We start from the raw sequence: 17,839 nt of genomic DNA, 5'->3' as shown, positions 1-17,839 counted from the left end.
ACGCCAGACCACACGGTTCTGTCCCCACTCGTTCCCACCCCCCACCGCCTCACCCAGGGCCTCTCATCCGTGGGGTGAACGGCAGGGTCCAGGGACCACAGCCTCATTCCACATGTCCATGGGTGCCCCCCCCAGCCCTGGGTCCCCACAGCCTGGCAAACCTCAGTTCCCAGAGGCGTCTGGCAAGCAAGGGGGTGAGCATGAGGAACAGGGAGGGGGCAGACTGCCTTCCTCGGGGAGGAGGTCGGGCATCAGAGCAATCAGAAGACTCAGGCCCGAGGCCTGCTGCTGGGTTCTCCTGGGCCAGGCCAGGGCTGGCTGCCCTCGTCAGGGTGGGAAGGACGGACAGGCAAATGACAGAGCTGGGCCCACGGGCGGGCTCGAGGCCCGCTTCAGTTTCCCCTACCTCCTTGCTCTGCGGACCAGCAAAGGCTCTCCCTCCCTGCCTCCCTCCCTGCCTCTCTTTCGCCCTTTCTTTCCTTCAACTTTAAAATATTTACAGAAATCGCTTTGGACGTTTATGGCGCTCATCAGTCCTCTTTAATGTATGTTCTCTGAGGAGGCAGAATGTAAACCATACATTAAGAAAAAATTATTAGAATGATAATAATTTAAAATTTTAAAAGAAAACGTTTCAGACAAGTGGTTAGTTTCCTGATCTGTAAAGTGGGGACAGCAAGGCCCATCCTTCACATTCTACAGTGACTGGGGAAACAGTACAAGTGAACTCAGAGATGGATTTATGAACACACTATATACAAATTCCCAGCGGTCACGACCTGCCGTGCCTCTGGCTGGCTCACACCTCTGGGTCCCTGACCTTCTGCAGCAAATATGTGTGGAAAAGGCATTGGTTGGAACTTCCTTAGGAGGTGATGAGTAGGGCTGACCTACTAGGGGGTGTGTGGCTGGTGACGGGATGTGCTGGGCTCACTGGGCCAGCCTTACAGCGAAGCGGCAGAAATGAGGATGGCGCTGCCAATCCCACCAGCTCAGAAATGACACTGCTGCATTTCGGGAGATCACACAGGGCCCCGGAGAGCCCTGGGCTCTGGACTTCTCTGTCTATTTCCTGGATGTAAAAGAAGCTAATGGCACCTTCAGAAGGTACCCCCTAAAAAGAAAACAGAAAAGTTCTGGGGGGAGTGGTCTCCAGCAGCATCCCAAGCTCCTGAGGACAGGAGCTCCAAGCCTAACAGAAAGTGCTCCTGGTGAGGCCCTAGTGAGCAGTCTTATTCTTCTCCCACCCAGCACTGAGACAGGGAAGGGACCCGAGTGCCCCTCCCACCTGGACAGGCAGCCTGGAGCACTCAGAAACTCCCAGGGAACACGGGCCTAGTACTCACCAGGGGCCGGTGGTCTGTCAACCCCTGTCATTCCAGCCTTCAGGCCGTAGAGGAAGGGGGATCATTGTAAGGGGGAAGGGGATCCCTGGTGGAGGAAGGTCCTTCCCTTAAGCAGGATGCAGTAGCTCAGGGGCTGAGGTCCCACACTGGGTGTGATATGCACTCAGGCCACCAGGGGGAGCACTGCACCATTTAGAGCTGAGCGCTGGGCAAGGTGGGAGGCTGGCTTTGAAAGTTGGCTGCACACCACACCCAGTGACCCCAGGGACCTAAGGCCTCTAGCTCATAATGTCAGCAGTGATGTAGCTGCCCACTGGCATTTCCTGGTGGTCCATTATTCTCTACAGGAACCAACCAGCCTGGTTAAAATGCTTTGCTATTTTTCCAAAAGACTCAGATTGCTCCTGGTTATTCCCACTTTTCATTGTAAAACAAGCAGAATTATCCTATCCGAAAGGCAAGGTTTTCAAAGAAGGAAGCTAGTGCTTCAGCCTACTGCGCTGGGAATCCTTTGCTCCTAGCCCTTTAGAAGCTGGGGGAAAGTTCATGGGGAAACGCTTGCTCCAGGTGTGGCCCCTGCCCATTGACAACTTTCATCTCTCTAAGTTCAAGGGACTGCGGATGAGACAGTGGAAGAGAAGGTGCCCCAACTGCAGTAGCCAGGCTGAGGTTGCTCCATGGCAGGCCTGGTGACCATAGGGGTGGGGAGGTACCTGATGCTGAGCACCCCGTGCTTAGCTTGGGGGTCGAGCCTGGGGATCAAAGGTAATGAACAACCCTCTGAGTCTCTAAGCTCTGGTGAGTCATCCCCAACAGAGACCTCCAAAGGTCTCCAGAGCTTAATGCTGACCATGCTATCACTGTATCATACACTTCTCTGCTCAGGTCTTGGAGCCACACCAGCATCTCTGACTTACTTCAAAGTTATCATGGACCAGAGACTCATTTAAGAGTCTCGGTTTCTTTGTTGGAAAATGCCCCTCCTCCCTCATCAAGTTCTAGGACTACAATGAATAGAGTTGAGGCCAAGCTCCTCCTGTCTGTCCTGCCCTTGGGGCCTGCAGGGCCAGGAGAGGCCAATCTCAGGTGGCCCTGTAGCAAGTTATGAGGACAGCGAGTCCCTGAGGCCCAGAAGGTCCCAGGTGAGCAATCTGGGGAACTGCAGAGGCCCCGACACTGGGTGTGGGTGAGTCACTCTGAGACGTGGTGATCCAGGAACCAGTCATGCATTTCAGTATTAGAACTCCCTGCCTCCCAAGCCAGTGACCTGTCTCGATGGTGGCGGTCACCTCCAAAGACATACACTCCCTCAGGCTGGCATACCTGGATGGTTAAAGCTTCAGAAGTTTCATGAAAAGTACTTTCCAGCTCCAAGGAGATCAAGGCAGACCCCCCCCACCTGCTTTAGGGTTAGAAAAATGAAAATCCCTGCCTGTGGGATGTTAACTTCCTGCCTCTGGGGAACCCCAGGGGCTTCTCTTCCTGATGCAAGGTCCTCTACTCCTCCACGGGGACTGTCCCATCACACAAACAGGGCTGGGGCTTCCCAGTCCCTCTTCCCACTCAGCTGTTCCTAAAGAGGGGAATGTCCTGGGGAATCCCAAGTGCCAAGATCAAGCTCTTAAATTAGCTGTTCTCAAACTTGGCCATCACCAGAATTCCCTGGAGGAGTTGTCAAAACAGCTGGGAGGGTGAAAGAGTTTCTGATTCAGCAGGCCTGAGAAAAGGAGGGTGGGAAGCGTCTGCTGGCCCTTCTCAGACACTGATGGGCTGCAGAAAGTCCAAGAGCCAACACGATCTCAACCCTGTATTCAGTCTGTCTGTCATGTCCAGCTCTTTGTGACTGTATGGACTTCCACCCGCCATGTAGCTCCTCTGTCCGTGGCATTTTTCAGGCATGAATACTGGAATGGGTTGCCATTTCCTTGTCTAGGGGATCTCAGCCGTGGTAACCCCCAAAATAAAGCTTAACCATGATCACGATAAGACTTCCCATTTGGCTTTTTCAAATGTCCCACTATCCCGACCAGGGCTCCCCTGTGAAAGATCTGGAAGTTCTGGATGGTGGTTAAGACCACCTCTACTTAATCTGCCTGGTGAGCGGCTCCCTGAGCCTTGGCCATGCTGGTCACTCCCTGGAGTTCAGCTGGTGCCCATGGGCTATGTTCGGCTTACAGACGTGCTTTGTTTAGCTCACATAGTGTTTTGAGGTTTGGAAATTCCACATGAAATTCCGGATATCTAGCTTCTTTTGAAAAATCAGGAAGAGTTTGGGTGTCCCAATCCCAGAACTCCACGCGGCTACCCTGGGCTGGATCTGACAGGCAGCGGTGGCCTGCCAGTGGGCTGATGATGTCCTGTCTCACCACGCCCACCCTGCTTTTCACGTTTGGACCTGCCCGGCCCTGTGAGCATCGTTTGGGGAGCCCTCCTCTGCTGCAAGGCTCTCCTCTTGGTTGAAAAGCAGAGAGGCTCTGCCTTTACTCCTGGATTGCTGTGAACTTGGGCAAACCAGAGCCCTGTGATGAAGGACGGGCAGAGGAAGGACTGGGCTGGGTGAAATCTCAAAGATTTCAAACCCCAGAATCCTGACCTTCACTGAGACAAAAGTCCCAGGAGGAAGGAGAAGACCCACATTTTGAAACCCATTGGCTCTGCATTCTCTTGGGGATGGTCCGACCCTCAGGACCCCTTGCAGGGACCTCAAAAGAGATAATTTTGTCCCCAACTCAGAGAATGGGAGACCTGACAGTTCATTATCCTTACTGGACACTTAAAGTGAAGGAAACATCCCTTCACTTGGTTAACAGGTATAAAGAATGGCCCTTGGTTAACAGGTATATGGCAGTTCCAAAAAAGACTGGCCGAAGTCTTTTTGGCCAGCCAGGATGAATGGTGACCTGTGGAAAAGGAGAGAAGCGGCCTCACCTCCCTGCGCCTCAGCTGGGAGCTCTTGCCCTCGTGGTAGCAGTTGTAGGTTTTCAGCAGGCTTAAGAGCTCTGACCTGAAAAGGAAAAGACACACATGTGATCTTGGGATGTGGCCGGGCCTTAGATAAAGCATTTGGCTTTGGTGGCCTCAGTTTCCTCATTTATAAAATGGGGAACATGCTTTGCCAACAATATATATTCCATTGAGAGGCTAGACTTTGCCATCAGACACATGTCTTTTAATCTTCTAGGGAATTTCACATGCCAGCACTCCTGGAAAGCCTGAGGTGGGGCCGAGAAGGAAGCAAAACTCACAGAGGGGCCCAGGTCACACTGCTGTACTTTGAGGGTGTTTGCACAATTTCACTGTTATAGATAAGAGTTCCTGACAATCTCTCTACACTTTACTTCTGAGTCACCTCCTTGGAATAAAGCACTTGGGCTTGGATAATTGGCTTTTTAAAAGCTCGCTTTTTCCCCCCATATGACTTCCTGTAAGGGTCTGGGGTGGCTGCTGTGGGAGTACCAGCACAGATGTCTGTCTCTTCTTCCTCCTGACTTTCTGGACGTGGTCAAGGGATGAGAGTGACAGCTGCGAGGGTCAGATCCTGAAGGCCCCAGGAAGGCTACTGTATCCAAACGCTTTCTCCCCAGAATAAAGGGAAAGCCACGGCTTGTGCCTTGGCCGAGGTGTGGCAGAGAGAAAGTGACTCCAGTTTGCGGCCCCCAAGCTGGGCTCTGCAGGCAGTGCAGTCCAATAGACAAGACATGAAGGCCACACACATGATTTTAAATGGCCCAGTAGCCTTATCGGGCTTCCCTGGTGGTCAGGTGGTAAAGAATCTGCCTGCCTGCCTGCACGCAGGAGATGCGCAGGAGACCCGGGTTCAATTCCTGGCTGGGGGAGACCCATTAGAGAAGAAAATGGCACCCTACTCCAGTATTCTTGCCTGGGAAATCCCATGGACAGAGGAGTCTGGTGGGCTACAGTCCATGGGGTTGCAAAAGAGTTGGACACGACTCAGGGACTAAATCACCACAGAAGTCATGTTACCAAGGAAAATAAAATAGGGGAAATTATTTTTAATAACACATTTTATTGAACCCAATATATCAAAAATATTATCATGTAATCTATTAAATAATGAGACTTTGTTCATTGTTTTATTTTGTAAGAAATGTTTGCCACTTGGAGCTCCTTTTATATTCAGTACACCCTTTCAGCCACAGGCTATGTGCTTAGCAGCCACTGTGGCTGGTGGCCCCCTGCTGGAAAGAGAGGCTCTAGAACCTCTCGGGCTGTGCTTTCACGCAAGCAATCTAGGGCCTGGATGAGCAAAACACGCTCTGCTGCTCTGATGTGCAGCCCTGTGTGACCTGGGATGATGGGAACTGGCGAGGTTTTACAACGTAATGGTATTAACAATGCAGGATTCAATACTGCATGTCCAGTGTGCTTCTAAGTGTGTGAACACGGAATACAATTTTGTTAGAATATATTTATAGCACATAATTAATAGGATATATGTGTATATATATGCATTACACATAATAGGGCTTCCCAGGTGGCGTGAGTGGTGAAGAACCCGCCTGTCAATGCAGGAGACGTAAGAGATGGGGGTTTGATCTCTAACTGAAGCGACTTAGACTTCACCACATTAGGGTTACTATTATGACTTTTTCAAAATATTTAGTATTGTTACATTGTTCTTATTATCAAATATAAATCAGGAAACGATCTTGTAGGCAGCACTGTTTTTTTCAGGGTCTCCGGAAGAAGGATCCTAGGAGCCAGGTCCTCAGTAAAAGCTGATGCATTTTAAGGAGACTTGGTTTGCCTTCAGGACAACAGACAGGAGCTGACTAAATTTAGAAAATATTTGGACTCAGGACTCGAAATAAGAAATAAAATAAAATGAAAAACAAAAAAAAAAAAAGATTTTTTCTTTAGTTCAGCAGTGAACTTGGGAAAGTTTCCGTTTTTCTTTTTTTTATCATGAGACAGACGGGGAGTAAATAAAATAAAAAGAAGCAGAATTAAATCATAATGTCAATAAAATATACTTTTTCAATAAAAACTCAACACCAGTTTTGAGGGTTCTTTCCATGAACTGTTTAACACAATATGAGTTTAGGGTTGCTCTAGTTTTTAAATAAATTAAATGTCATCTCTGCAGAGTCACAATAGGCAGTCACACTTTCCTGCCTTCCTGGGCCCTAGGGAGGTGGGGGTCAAATGCATACTTGATCCTTGATCTCCAAAGAGAAAGACTTCAGGAAGAAGCACCCCCATCAGTGTCCCTGGGGCAGGCCCACCATCACACTTATTAAAAGTGCCCAGAATCCTTTCCCACCAAGGCCGCCCCCGGCAGGGGCGTGGCCGCGGGGAGGGTGGGCATGGAGGCCCGTCTCTGCACACAAATGACTTACTTCAGAATGGATTTGCTGTCGCTGATGGGCACATGAGAGCTGGGGGGGCAATCTTCCTTCATCTTCTCTTGTCTGCAGACTTGGAAGTTACCTGCTAGGTAGACAAGGAAGGGCCCACAGACGGGTAAGCCAGGAGAAGCAACAGCCAGTGTGGGGCCAGAGCTTTGCTGTAGAGGCCTGAGACCACTTACTCCTACTGCACCGCATCCCGCACACCCAGGCACGGAGTGGCTGAAGTGTCAGACCCCGAGGACTTAATGGGACCCTGCGCCCACATGCGCCAGCCCGGGCAGGGCAAGGTCGGAACTACCGCTCAGCCCCTGTCCCAAACCTCTTCACAACCCCTAGGAATCAGATCACTCTCCTAAGTGTTTCAGGCTACATCCTCTTCCTTTTAAGGGCACCTTGAATGATGTCTTCCACCTCCGCTGCTCCCTCAGACCTCTAAGTCGCCCTGAGCCTTTCTTGCCCATGCCCAAGGGTCCCGGGGTTCTAAGTCGCCCTGAGCCTTTCTTGCCCGTGCCCAAGGGTCCCGGGGTTCTAAGTCGCCCTGAGCCTTTCTTGCCCGTGCCCAAGGGTCCCGGGGTTCTAAGTCGCCCTGAGCCTTTCTTGCCCGTGCCCAAGGGTCCCGGGGTTCTAAGTCGCCCTGAGCCTTTCTTGCCCGTGCCCAAGGGTCCCGGGGTTCTAAGTCGCCCTGAGCCTTTCTTGCCCATGCCCAAGGGTCCCGGGGTTCTAAGTCGCCCTGAGCCTTTCTTGCCCATGCCCAAGGGTCCCGGGGTTCTAAGTCGCCCTGAGCCTTTCTTGCCCATGCCCAAGGGTCCCGGGGTGGTTGCCCCATTGCTGCCTTTGGGGTCAGCACCCCTGGGCCAGCCCTCTTAGTGACAGGCTAATTGGTACCATGGTCACTACATGCCGGAGGCCGTTGAGAGTATTCTATGAATTATTTATTCCTGACAGTACTATTATGAGGTAAGGACTGTCGAATACTCATTTCACGGATGGGGAAACAGGGACAGAATTTCGTGCTTCACCTAAGATTCCCGGCGAGTCGACGGCAAAGTCACTGATCACAAGCATCTAGCCCCTCGACTCTGGTCTTTCAGCCCTTCTCTATACTGATCTTGACAGTGACTTAAACCCTCAGACCCTTCATTTTCTCTTTGGCGCGTGAAGTAGCTTCTGTCCTACAGGGCTGTTCATAGACTCATCCATGAAACTGTCTCTTCTCATTCACAGCCTGGAAATGTTTGTGGAGCTTCCCAAACTCTCCGGGGTTCCTTTCCTGGAGGGTAAATCTAGAGCTTTCTCTATCCTGTTGGCATCCTGTGCATAGATTCCCACTCTTTTCTGTCTCTGCATTATTCTGGCCAAGTGCTCTGTTATCAACGGCCCCTGCGCTTTGGGCTCTAAGCCAGCATCTCTCTCTCACACACACACACACACACACTCTAACCTCGATCCTGCTTCTGCCCCCCTTCTCCCAAGGTGCAGCTAGGAATGAGGAGTTTAGCGACCCTGGGAGGTGGCACAGACCTGGGAGGGCACACAGCATGTCTTTCACATCATGGAGTGCCTTTGGCTTCTTCTCAAAAAAAAAAAACCAGAACACTCCACATCTGTTCACACAAACCTGGTTCAGCCACATCTTCCTGATCTGTGTGTGTGCCAGTGCTACTGTGGGGCTCAGGCCCTGCTCCACTGCTGTTGCGTGGAGGACCTCGCCGCACTGTGCCCCGGGCGTTGATCCCAACTAGCCCAGCACACTGTCTCCCTGCTGGCTTGATCCTCCCACACACAGGAAGAGCCAGCCTTCTTGCGGCCACATCAGCCCTGAGCGCCGATGCTGGCGGCAGGGGACACACGGTGGGCATGGAGAAGGGGAATGATCTGGGGGTGGTGAGTTTCCCAGTGACATCAGAGTCATCCCCGAAACGCCTCCCCTCTGCCTTGGTCTGCAGTGTGGCAAACTGGCCCGCAGATGGGGAAGACTCCCAGCTGCGGCCGCAGCCAGCCCCGCCTCCATAGGGCATGGGGCATTCGCACCGTGGGGCCCTGGAGCTGGGGGCCTTCAGCAGCCTTCTCCTTGGCCTATTTCAAAATAGGGTTTCAGTTCCTCAGCACTTCAGCTCTCCTGTGGAAAAACTGACCTGCCAGCTTCTCTTTCCGGGTACTTCCGTAAATGCTACCAACACAGAAGCTGGCTTCAGCCCGGGGCAAGGCTGAGTCTCTCAGCCAACACTGTTCCTGTTCCTATTGGGTCAGTGACCCGACTGTCTTGTTTTAAGCAAGCTAATAATGGGAAGGGCTGGATTTACCCAGAAATAACCCGAGGGGCTTTTTTTCCCTCATGCCTTGCTCTGCAGCCAGCTTCTCTCTCACTCCTCCCCACTTCCTGCTCTGGAGCACAGCTGCCTGAGCTGCTCTCAGGTCCCCTAGTGGGTTCGAGGCTTTGTCCTCCCTTTGGGCTTTTATGGCCATTCTCTCTCAGAATCTAGCATCGTCCTCATCCCAGACTCTGCCCTTAGCTGTCCAGGAAGCCCTTCCCAGATCAGGCCCCTCCTCCAGCCATCAGCTCCTCTCTGGGCCAGCACCTGTGCCCCACTCTCTGTCACAGAACCTGCCTCTTGCTTTGATTCTCCCAGAAGAGCAGGAGCCTAGCATGGCAGAGATGTTATGTTTATGCCTCACCGCTTGTTTCCAGCACAGATCACAAGACTGCATGCTGCAGGAGATTCATAATGGCTGTTAAATTACTGAATGAGTACAGAAAGCCTCATGAAGTCCAACAAAGTCAACTTTCCCAGAGTTGTGTATACACAGCCGGAATAAGTCACGTAAAAGTCTCTAGGGGCCAGGGACGTGACTTGGCTGAGGGACACTGGTCAGTGGAGTCTATGGGGCTTGGGGACACATTCTTCTTCCGGCGGGGCAGCTTTTCTGGTGTTTTATGAGAAGCCAGAAATCTGGATTTTTACAGATTATAGTTCATTTTAAAGTTGGGTGACTGTGGTGGAGACAATCACTGCCCCTGGACTGACCGTGTGATAGTTCCCTTGCAGCTCCTTGCAGCCACAGGGCCATGTGACTAGCTCTGCAAATAGAAGTGCTGAGTGTCACTCCCAGGCCAGCGCATCTGGGCCAGCGTGTGGCCCGGCAGCTCTCCTGTTTCCCGCCATGGTGACCCGGAAAGCCATATAACCCAGTTAGTATAGCTTCTTGATGGTCAGCCTGGGTCCTAGAGTATCTCTGGGGACCAGAGGCCTCTGCCAATCCACAACAGATGTGGATGGGGGAAGAGAAATAAACCTCTCTGTTTCAGGGATTTGTTACTGCAGGATAATCTAGTTTATTCTAATGCAGTAAATAATTCAATTAAAATGAATATACATGTCAATGTATGGCAAAAACCACTACAATATTGTAAAGTAATTAGCCTCCAATTAAAATAAATAAATTAATTAAAAAATGAATGTGTATATATTTTTTAACTTTCCAGGTCGTGTTAGTGGTAAAGAACCAGGCTGCCAATGCAGGAGACACAAGAGATGCCTGATTTGATCCCTGGGTTTGGAAGATCCCCTGGAGGAGGGCATGGCAACCCACTTCAGTACTCTTGCCTGGAGAATCCCCATGGACAGAGGAGCCTGGTGGGCTACAGTCCATAGGGCTGCAAAGACTTGGACACGACTGAGCGACTTAGCACTCATGCATATGCATATATATGTAAAGCTTGCAGATACATGACAGTTTATAACACTTCATGCTTTCACTCTCCACAGCCTGCGAGGAATATGCCCATTTTGCTCTATTTAGTAGGGACACTCCTAAGTGGAATTCTCTTCTAAGAGAATTCTCTTCTAAACAGTGATTAGTTATTAATAGAAGATGCTTCTTAAAGTGTTCTGGGCTGGGAGCTGCTAAAAACCCATATGGCTTAAGTTGCATGCTTTTTCCTCTCTGGGTCTTGATTTTTCCATCTGTACAATGAGAATATTGATTTCCATTGAGTTAGAAATTTTCTTAGCTGTGGAACTCTTCATTCAAATGGAATATTTATGCAGATTAGATTAAAGGGGGTGTTCTGGCTGAAGGTGAGGTGGGTGGCGGGGAGCCCCCATCCATGGCTTCGTCCACATGTGTGCTCATTGCTAAGTCGTGTCCGACTCTTCGGGACCTTCATGGACTGTAGCCCACGGGGCTCCTCTGTCCATGGGATTCTCCAGGCATGAATACTGGAGTGGGTAGCCTTGCCCTCCTCCAGGGGATCTTCCATCTCTGGATAATACTGTGCTGCATGACAGAGGAGATGCTCTCCGCACTGGGCTTCTGGAATACACTTTACCCTAGAGAGCCTGCTTATTTAAAGGACACGATTAACAAGCTGAGGGACACCAGCTGGGGTTGGCAGCTCAGAGGGAATCAGGAGCAAAGTGCAGAAGGATCCTAGATGACACAGAACGAAGTGAAAGGAGAAGGTGGCTTGTTGAGTAAACAGCTTCTGTGTCAGGGAAAGAGAATGGAGGACACCATCCCAAGTAAGGGAAGGAGGGATGTGAGGAAGGCTGGCGGAAGCAACAAAGCTGCTTCCAAATTGCTGGGCGAGGCCTGAGCCTTACAGGGCGGGAGCCTCCACCCCAGGGAAAAACCGTCTCTTCTTTGAGAGAACCATAAACTGCTGTGTCCTCTGACATCCATCATGTATATGGCCTGAAGCCACTCTCATGGTCTCTGATTCTTACATGTCTCATCCCGCGACTCCCAAGTTGGCCACTCCGTCATCTCCTTGCATTCCAGACCTGAGCGCTGGGGTCACTTTAGAATTCCACTCCAAATGTCGATACTGTGTTTGTGTCTCATTTACCCGACTGGAGGTTGAGACAGGTTTCATTCCCAGGGTCTTGTCCAGTTCTCAAGTGAGCTGCACGGGTACCTACGAGGCACCCTATAGATAACGTGAATGAGAGCTTGAGAGAGCGGGGACACAGACCCAGGAAGAAAGCCAATGGAGATGTCTCTCTGCTTGGAACATGTTCCTGAAACCTCCCCTTAAACACTCGCTGTCCTCGTGCATTGGGCAGGACTTAATGAACTCCAATAGAATGTTTTTCTACCTTTTATAAAAAGCATGATCTTATCTTTCAATAAAACCCCAGGAGAAGCCTAATGCACAAACGGGCCGCTCTGGTCGAGGGTGCGGTCGGGGAGAGGGTGGGCTGGCCCGCCGCCCTGGCGCAGTCTGCAAAGTACAGAGTGAGATGCAGCTGGGCAGGCCAAGCCCTGTGGCTCTGCGGAGCCCAGCTTTCTTTGTCCTGGCTGGCTCCCCTCCCCCAGGCCCCAGGGCACACAGATCAGGCTCCACTCTTGCTTCCCTGGCTGGAGGAGGCTCTGTCCCCAATCCAAGGACTCAGGCTGCAGCCCAGGTTCCCTGTCCCCAGAGGAGGGGCCCCAGGGCAGCAAGCCAGCCATGGTTACCTGTCCCAGTGAACAGGCAGGGAATTGTTTTCGCTTTCCACTTCAGTAGCTGCTCTGCCAGCCGTGAGGAGGGGCCGTGAGGACAGTGGGCCGGCTGCCTGCCCTCCCCATTGTCCCTGGTCTTTCGTTTGGAACAAAGGCCACTGGAGGTTTTCAGCTGCCTGGTTTGGACCATCTTTCCTCTTTGGGGTTGTGGAGCCGGTTATCCTGGGAGAAGGCAGATGGCTCTTCAGGCCATCACTATAGCCCACTTCCTATGGGCCAAGGTCTGAAGCAGAAAAAGAAGGCTAATGCAGTGGTGTTTTCCTGAGGCTAAATCCACTGCATCGGAAAGCCTTTGATTTCAAGATGATGTGCTTCCCACAATGCCCCCTCTTTCATAAACTTGTGGCAACAATAGATGGTCATTGTCCTCACTTGGCAGAAGGAAAATGTTATCAGTGTGCAAATTAAAATGTGCTGAGGATGTGTGTGAAATCTGAACGCTTGGTAACCTCTGCTCTTACGTCTTATAAAATTACGAATCTGATGTTCCTCCTTGCATGGGTGCTCAGTTGTGTCTGACTCTTTGTGACCCCACGGACTGTAGCCTACCAGCTTTCTCTGTCCATGGAGTTTTCCAGCCAAGAATACAGGAGCGGGCAAGCAGGATGAAATTTAAATATGTTAAGGACCATGACACGATGAGCCAAAGAAAAGGGACAGGGCGTGAGGGGCACGGCTGGGAGCCTCTGAGCCCAGGCTACTCAGACTAGAAGGAGGAAGGCGGTTCTCAAGAAAAGAGCAGGTGCTGGGACACTGCCATGCATTCCTGGGAAGCCCGAGGCCCCTGTTCTGCAGCCCAAGGCTACAACTTTCGATCACCAGCCAGGGCCAGCAGGAAGGTGGCAGGGAAAACAATGAACCTTTAAATGGGCCCTCGAGAGCACCTGTTAGCCAGCAAATGGCAGGAAGTTGGCCAAGGAAGAAATTGTAGTGCCTGCTGGTACCAGCTGCCCCTGATAGGGGGTCTGGCCAGACACAGGCCACTCCCAAGCAACAGATTTTTGCCAAGAGAGCCAGCTGTTGGGATGCGGGTGGTGAGCAGGAACACAGCAGCTGCAGCTCCCGTCCCCTTCCACACTGCTATCTTGGCTCTTCCTCTCTCCTCCATCTTCACCCCACCCTGGGCTTGACCACACCCTCCCCGCCCCAGCCCTGGTGGCCGGGAAGCCCACGGGGACATTGTGCAGTCCAGCTGGAGTCGGGCAGAGCAGGAGAGGCCACTGCAGAGCCACTGGCACCTCTCCTCACCACCCTCTCCTGGGTCCATCCTCTGACCCTGGCTCACCTTTACTGTATCCTCTCCTCCCCCAAGTCTTGGCCTTCCACCAGCTCTCTTGCTCAGACCATCCCAACACCCAGTCCTCCATGACACCATTGACCTTCCTCTGAAGAGCCGAGCCCTCTGCACTTAGGCAGCCTGGCCCTTCTCATAAGCTTTTTGACAGCTCCCACTTAGAGGTGGTGCTACACCCGGACTCCTGCAGCCAGATCTCCGGTTTCTGTCCTTGATTTCAGAACATGGCAACCTGGGGCAAGAAAGCACTTCCAATCCTCCTGCTCCCTCTCACATATATGTACTCCCTGGCCAAAGTCCTTACATACACCTCTTCCTCCTCAAACTGGACGCGCCCCTTGCCTATGGAAGAAGAAATCTAAGGAAACAGGAGGGCTTCCCAGGTGGCATTAGTGGTTAAGAACCTGCCTGCCAATGCAGGAGACATGAGAATTCAATCCCTAGGTAGGGAAGATCCCCTGAAGGAAGAAGCAGGAAATGGCAGCCCACTCTAGTATTCTAGCCTGGAGAATCCCATGGACAGAGGAGCCTGGTGGGCTACAGTCCATATCGTCACAAAGGGTCAGACACAACTGAGCACGCACTCATAGAAACAGGAATCCTTGCAGCCGTGCTTTTTGGGCCAAATAGCTACTCAGAATGATCACTGACCAATATCCCTCTGGCCTGGGGTTAGAGGGGCAGGCCCTCCGATTATTAAGTGCCAAGTGCTGTGGGGCAGCACTGACGCTCTCTATTGCTGCCCCCACCCCCTGCTCCCTGACGCGCCCTCCCGCCCCAGCCGGCGCTACCCACTGCACCACACCTGCGTACCGCATGCAGCTGCTGAAGGCGGCTTCCTGCAAGACTTGGTTCAGCTCAGAACCATGGGTCATGGATCCCTTTGGAGTCTCTTGAAAGCTTAACACACTCTCTACAGAAAAATGCCTGTGTGCGCGTGAGTGTGCACACATGCACACATGAGATCTGCATACCATTGCAGGGGATCGGTAAACCCTTATCCATGTGCCCCGGGATCCCTAGGTCCCAGGTTAAGAACTTCTGCTGAATGCGTCGCAATAAGAAAGAGGAGGCAAGGGGGCGTCCCAGAGAGAAGGCAGGTGTGAGCTTTGCTCGGGCATTGGCTGATGATTTCAGCATGCTGCTGCATCTCTTGGGCCTCAGCTTAGCCAGGATTGTAGCCAGGCAGCTGGACAAGAGTGTCTTTAGGTCTCTTTCCAGCTCTGCAGCTATGGGGCTGTATGACACCTTCACTTCTACCCTCCAAGGTCAGGCAAGGCTGTTGTTGTTCTTGTTGGGTCACTAAAGTTGTGTTCAACTCTTTTGTGAACTCATAGATTATAGAACTCATAGATTATAGCCCACCATGCTCCTCTGTCCATGGGATTTCCCAGGCAAGAACACTGGACTGGATTGCCATTTCCTCCTCCAGGGATTTTCCCAACCTAGGGATCGAACCTGCGTCTCTAACACCACAGGCATATTCTTTACCACTGAGCCACCTGGGAAGCCCAAGGAAAGGGGAAGGGGCTCCAAATCTCTTTCAGCAGTGCATCCTGGGGAAGGAGGTCAGAAAGCCAAAAACAGGAGGGAGCAGAATGCAAGTTCCCCTTTAACAGGAGTGAGAAATCTGCCGAAGCTTCGGAAAGTGCAGCCGCTTCCCATTTGATTTTGATTTACTTTAAAACAACTTGAAAATGTTTTCTTCAGTGTACTCTGTGGCAGGGTAACCACCAGCCTTTGTAAGAATCTGGATTTAGAGCTCTGCTCTGGGATTCTGATGCTGAAGCTGAAACTCCAATACTTTGGCCACCTGATGCGAAGAACTGACTCATTTGAAAAGACCCTGATGCTGGGAATGACTGAAGGCGGGAGGAGAAGGGGACGACAGAGGATGAGATGGTTGGATGTCATCACTGACTCAATGGACATCAGTTTGAGTAAGCTCTGGGAGTTGGTGATGGACAGGGAGGCCTGGCATGCTGCGGTCCATGGGGTCACAAAGAGTCGAACATGACTGAACGACTGAACTGAACTGAACTGGGATTCTGTAGCTGTGTGACCTTAGGCAAATCCCTTTCCTTCTCTGACCTTCAGATTCCTCAGCTGAATCACTGACTGCTGTGAAGGTGAATGAGGGAACAGGTAAGATGGGCTTCACCCATGATAAACAAAAGTTCCCAGCAGAAGTCTGAATGGGAGTCCAGGGCTCCAGAGGGACAGTGAGGCTCTGATACAGGAACATGGTACTCAGAGAGGATGACGGTCCTCAGCAGGAGCGTCTATGAGCCATGGTATTTGGCTGAACTCACTCGCAAAACCAGGGCCCAGTCCAGAGTGTGTTCTGTAGCTCCCATAGTCAGAGCCTCCCCTTTGAGCCTCTGCATTTATAGAACCTGAACTATAACACAGGCCTGAGTTCTGTTTATATTCTGTTGTTACGGGTCATTGTCCAGCTGACCCTGACCCAGGGGGACTCTGGACCTTTGCTCCATTCTCCAGGCCACCTGCTGGAGTCTCCTGGTGGAAATACGGCTCCACCCATCTTACTCCCTAATCCCCCACCCCCTCCCCTCCCCTCATCCCCCCCACCCCCACCCTTGCTTTCACACTGACACTTTAATCTGTGGTCTCAATCTCACTTTCCCTGCAAAGTCTTGAACCACCAGCAGTACGCACAGAGGGGATAATGACAAAAACTATTGAAAATGTACTGACAGCAGTGAAACACGACCCGTAACAGCTTCCGGCCAGCAATTTTTTGACCTAGGGCTAAGGCATTCATATTCTTTTTCTTCCTTCCCCTTCCTCCCCTCTCCCTCCCATCTGCCACCCCCTTCTTAGCACCTCCCACCCTGCTGGCAGCAGCTCAGGAATTACTCCAGGGAGTTGGAGGCAGGCAGATCGGCATTTTAGTTGTTGTTATTGTTTACTCATGGCTTCTGCCAACAAATCTTGATTGTGCTGTGAGCAGTTAAAGTACAGAGAAGCCTGTGAGGGTCCTTCTTGCAAGTGTAAGTGCACGGCTTTGGAGTCCAACTCGCTGTTCAGTCACTAAGTCATGTCCCACTCTGCAGCCCATGGACTGCAGCGTGCCAGGCTGCCCTCTCCTTCCCCATTTCTGGGCACAAATTCCAGACTCCCAGCCCTCACCTGTTATGACCGTACTTAATTCCTCTGTGAAGTGGGTTATTAAAGCTTTTTCAGTGTTTTAAGCAAACACTGTCACTGGCCTAGGACTAACCCTGGTGCGAGAGGTCACACACAGCCCTCCCCCAGGGCTGCGACAGATTAATAAAAAAAAAGGCATCTGTCCAGAGTGGGAAGTGCAGGACAGTCAGGAGCACGGTGCAAACAGGGTGCTGAAGTCATTGGGGGAAATGAAAGAAATCTGGCATAATAAGCCCTGGCTAAAAATTCTGACCCTATCCCTGACTCATCCGGGTAAAACCAGACAACTCTGTAACTTTTCAAGCTTCAGTTTTCTCATCTGAAGATGGGGACACTGAAAGTATCAAGGCTGTGAGAAGTGTGAGAGACATATTGTGCTAAAACTCTTAGCACAGGTCTGACAACAAGGCAAATCCTCTGTAAATAGCGATTGTGAGGCCCTACTGCTGCTATTATCTCGGTGTTCGTGGTCTTCCATTCATGAAATCTGAGGGTTGTGGCTGAGGCACTTCCAGCCTCTCCCCCCAGTTCTAAGATCAATGCTGCCAGGATATTGGCCAAGATGAAACAAGGTGGGCAAAGGTGTAGCCAGCGGCCGCGCGCGCACCTGCTTCGCTCAGGTTCTAGCTCCTTAAGTGTCCTCTCATTGGAGCAGGTGCCTGGCGCAGTGCCCACTCTCAGCGTTGGGCCCGAGGCCCAGAAAGTGCCAGGCTGGCAGAGGGAGGGAACTTAGCACGAAGCAGCCACAAGTGCCTAGACTCCAGAGCCCCTGGCTGGGGAAGGTCCTGGGCTCGCGCGGTGGAGGGAGGTCGGAGCTCCGCGGACGCCCCGTGCATCACTCACCGACCACTCATCGCGCAGTGCAGAACCCGCTGCCGGTGCCTTGCCCTCGCAGTCACCCGAGATGCCTCCGCAGCGCCTACTGCCCGTCTTCCAGGACTTGGAGCGTCAGGCCCGCCCCTCCCCGCCCCTCGCCTCGCTCCGGCCAATGGCACAGCCCCGTTACTCCCTTTCCGCCCCGCCCCCAGGCTCTTCCCGCCCCTCCCCGCCTCTCGCCCAGCTCTGGCCAATGGCATCACGTCACCTTGACGGACCCGCCCAGCCTCTGGCACACCCGGGAAGGTAGGGGAGGTGCCGAGGGGACTCGGGGA

General features: G+C 52.0%; 1 protein-coding gene across 6 annotated transcripts in view; it reads right to left on the bottom strand.

The window, feature by feature from the left end:
- Nucleotides 1-17,600, bottom strand: part of RASSF4 (Ras association domain family member 4) — a 34,233-nt gene extending 16,633 nt beyond the window's left edge. For 3 of the 6 annotated variants that reach the window (XM_086381445.1, XM_086381450.1, XM_086381448.1), the window contains exons 1-3: nt 17,532-17,600; nt 6,707-6,800; nt 4,275-4,350 (exon numbers count right to left, since the gene is read on the bottom strand). In XM_086381445.1, the coding sequence (XP_086237571.1) occupies nt 4,275-4,350; nt 6,707-6,768 (138 nt within the window). In that variant the 5' untranslated portion in view covers nt 6,769-6,800; nt 17,532-17,600. The remainder of the gene's footprint in view (nt 1-4,274; nt 4,351-6,706; nt 6,801-17,531) is intronic. The other 3 variants (XM_086381446.1, XM_086381451.1, XM_086381449.1) reach the window with 1 other exon arrangement.
- Between the last annotated feature and the right edge of the window lie 239 nt (nt 17,601-17,839).

This window comes from Bos grunniens, chromosome 28 (genome assembly GCF_055505025.1).
Source record: "Bos grunniens cultivar Pamir isolate PY7600 chromosome 28, Bosgru_T2T1.0, whole genome shotgun sequence".
NCBI classification, from domain to species: domain Eukaryota; kingdom Metazoa; phylum Chordata; class Mammalia; order Artiodactyla; family Bovidae; genus Bos; species Bos grunniens.
This window is presented reverse-complemented; position numbering and strand designations above follow the sequence as displayed.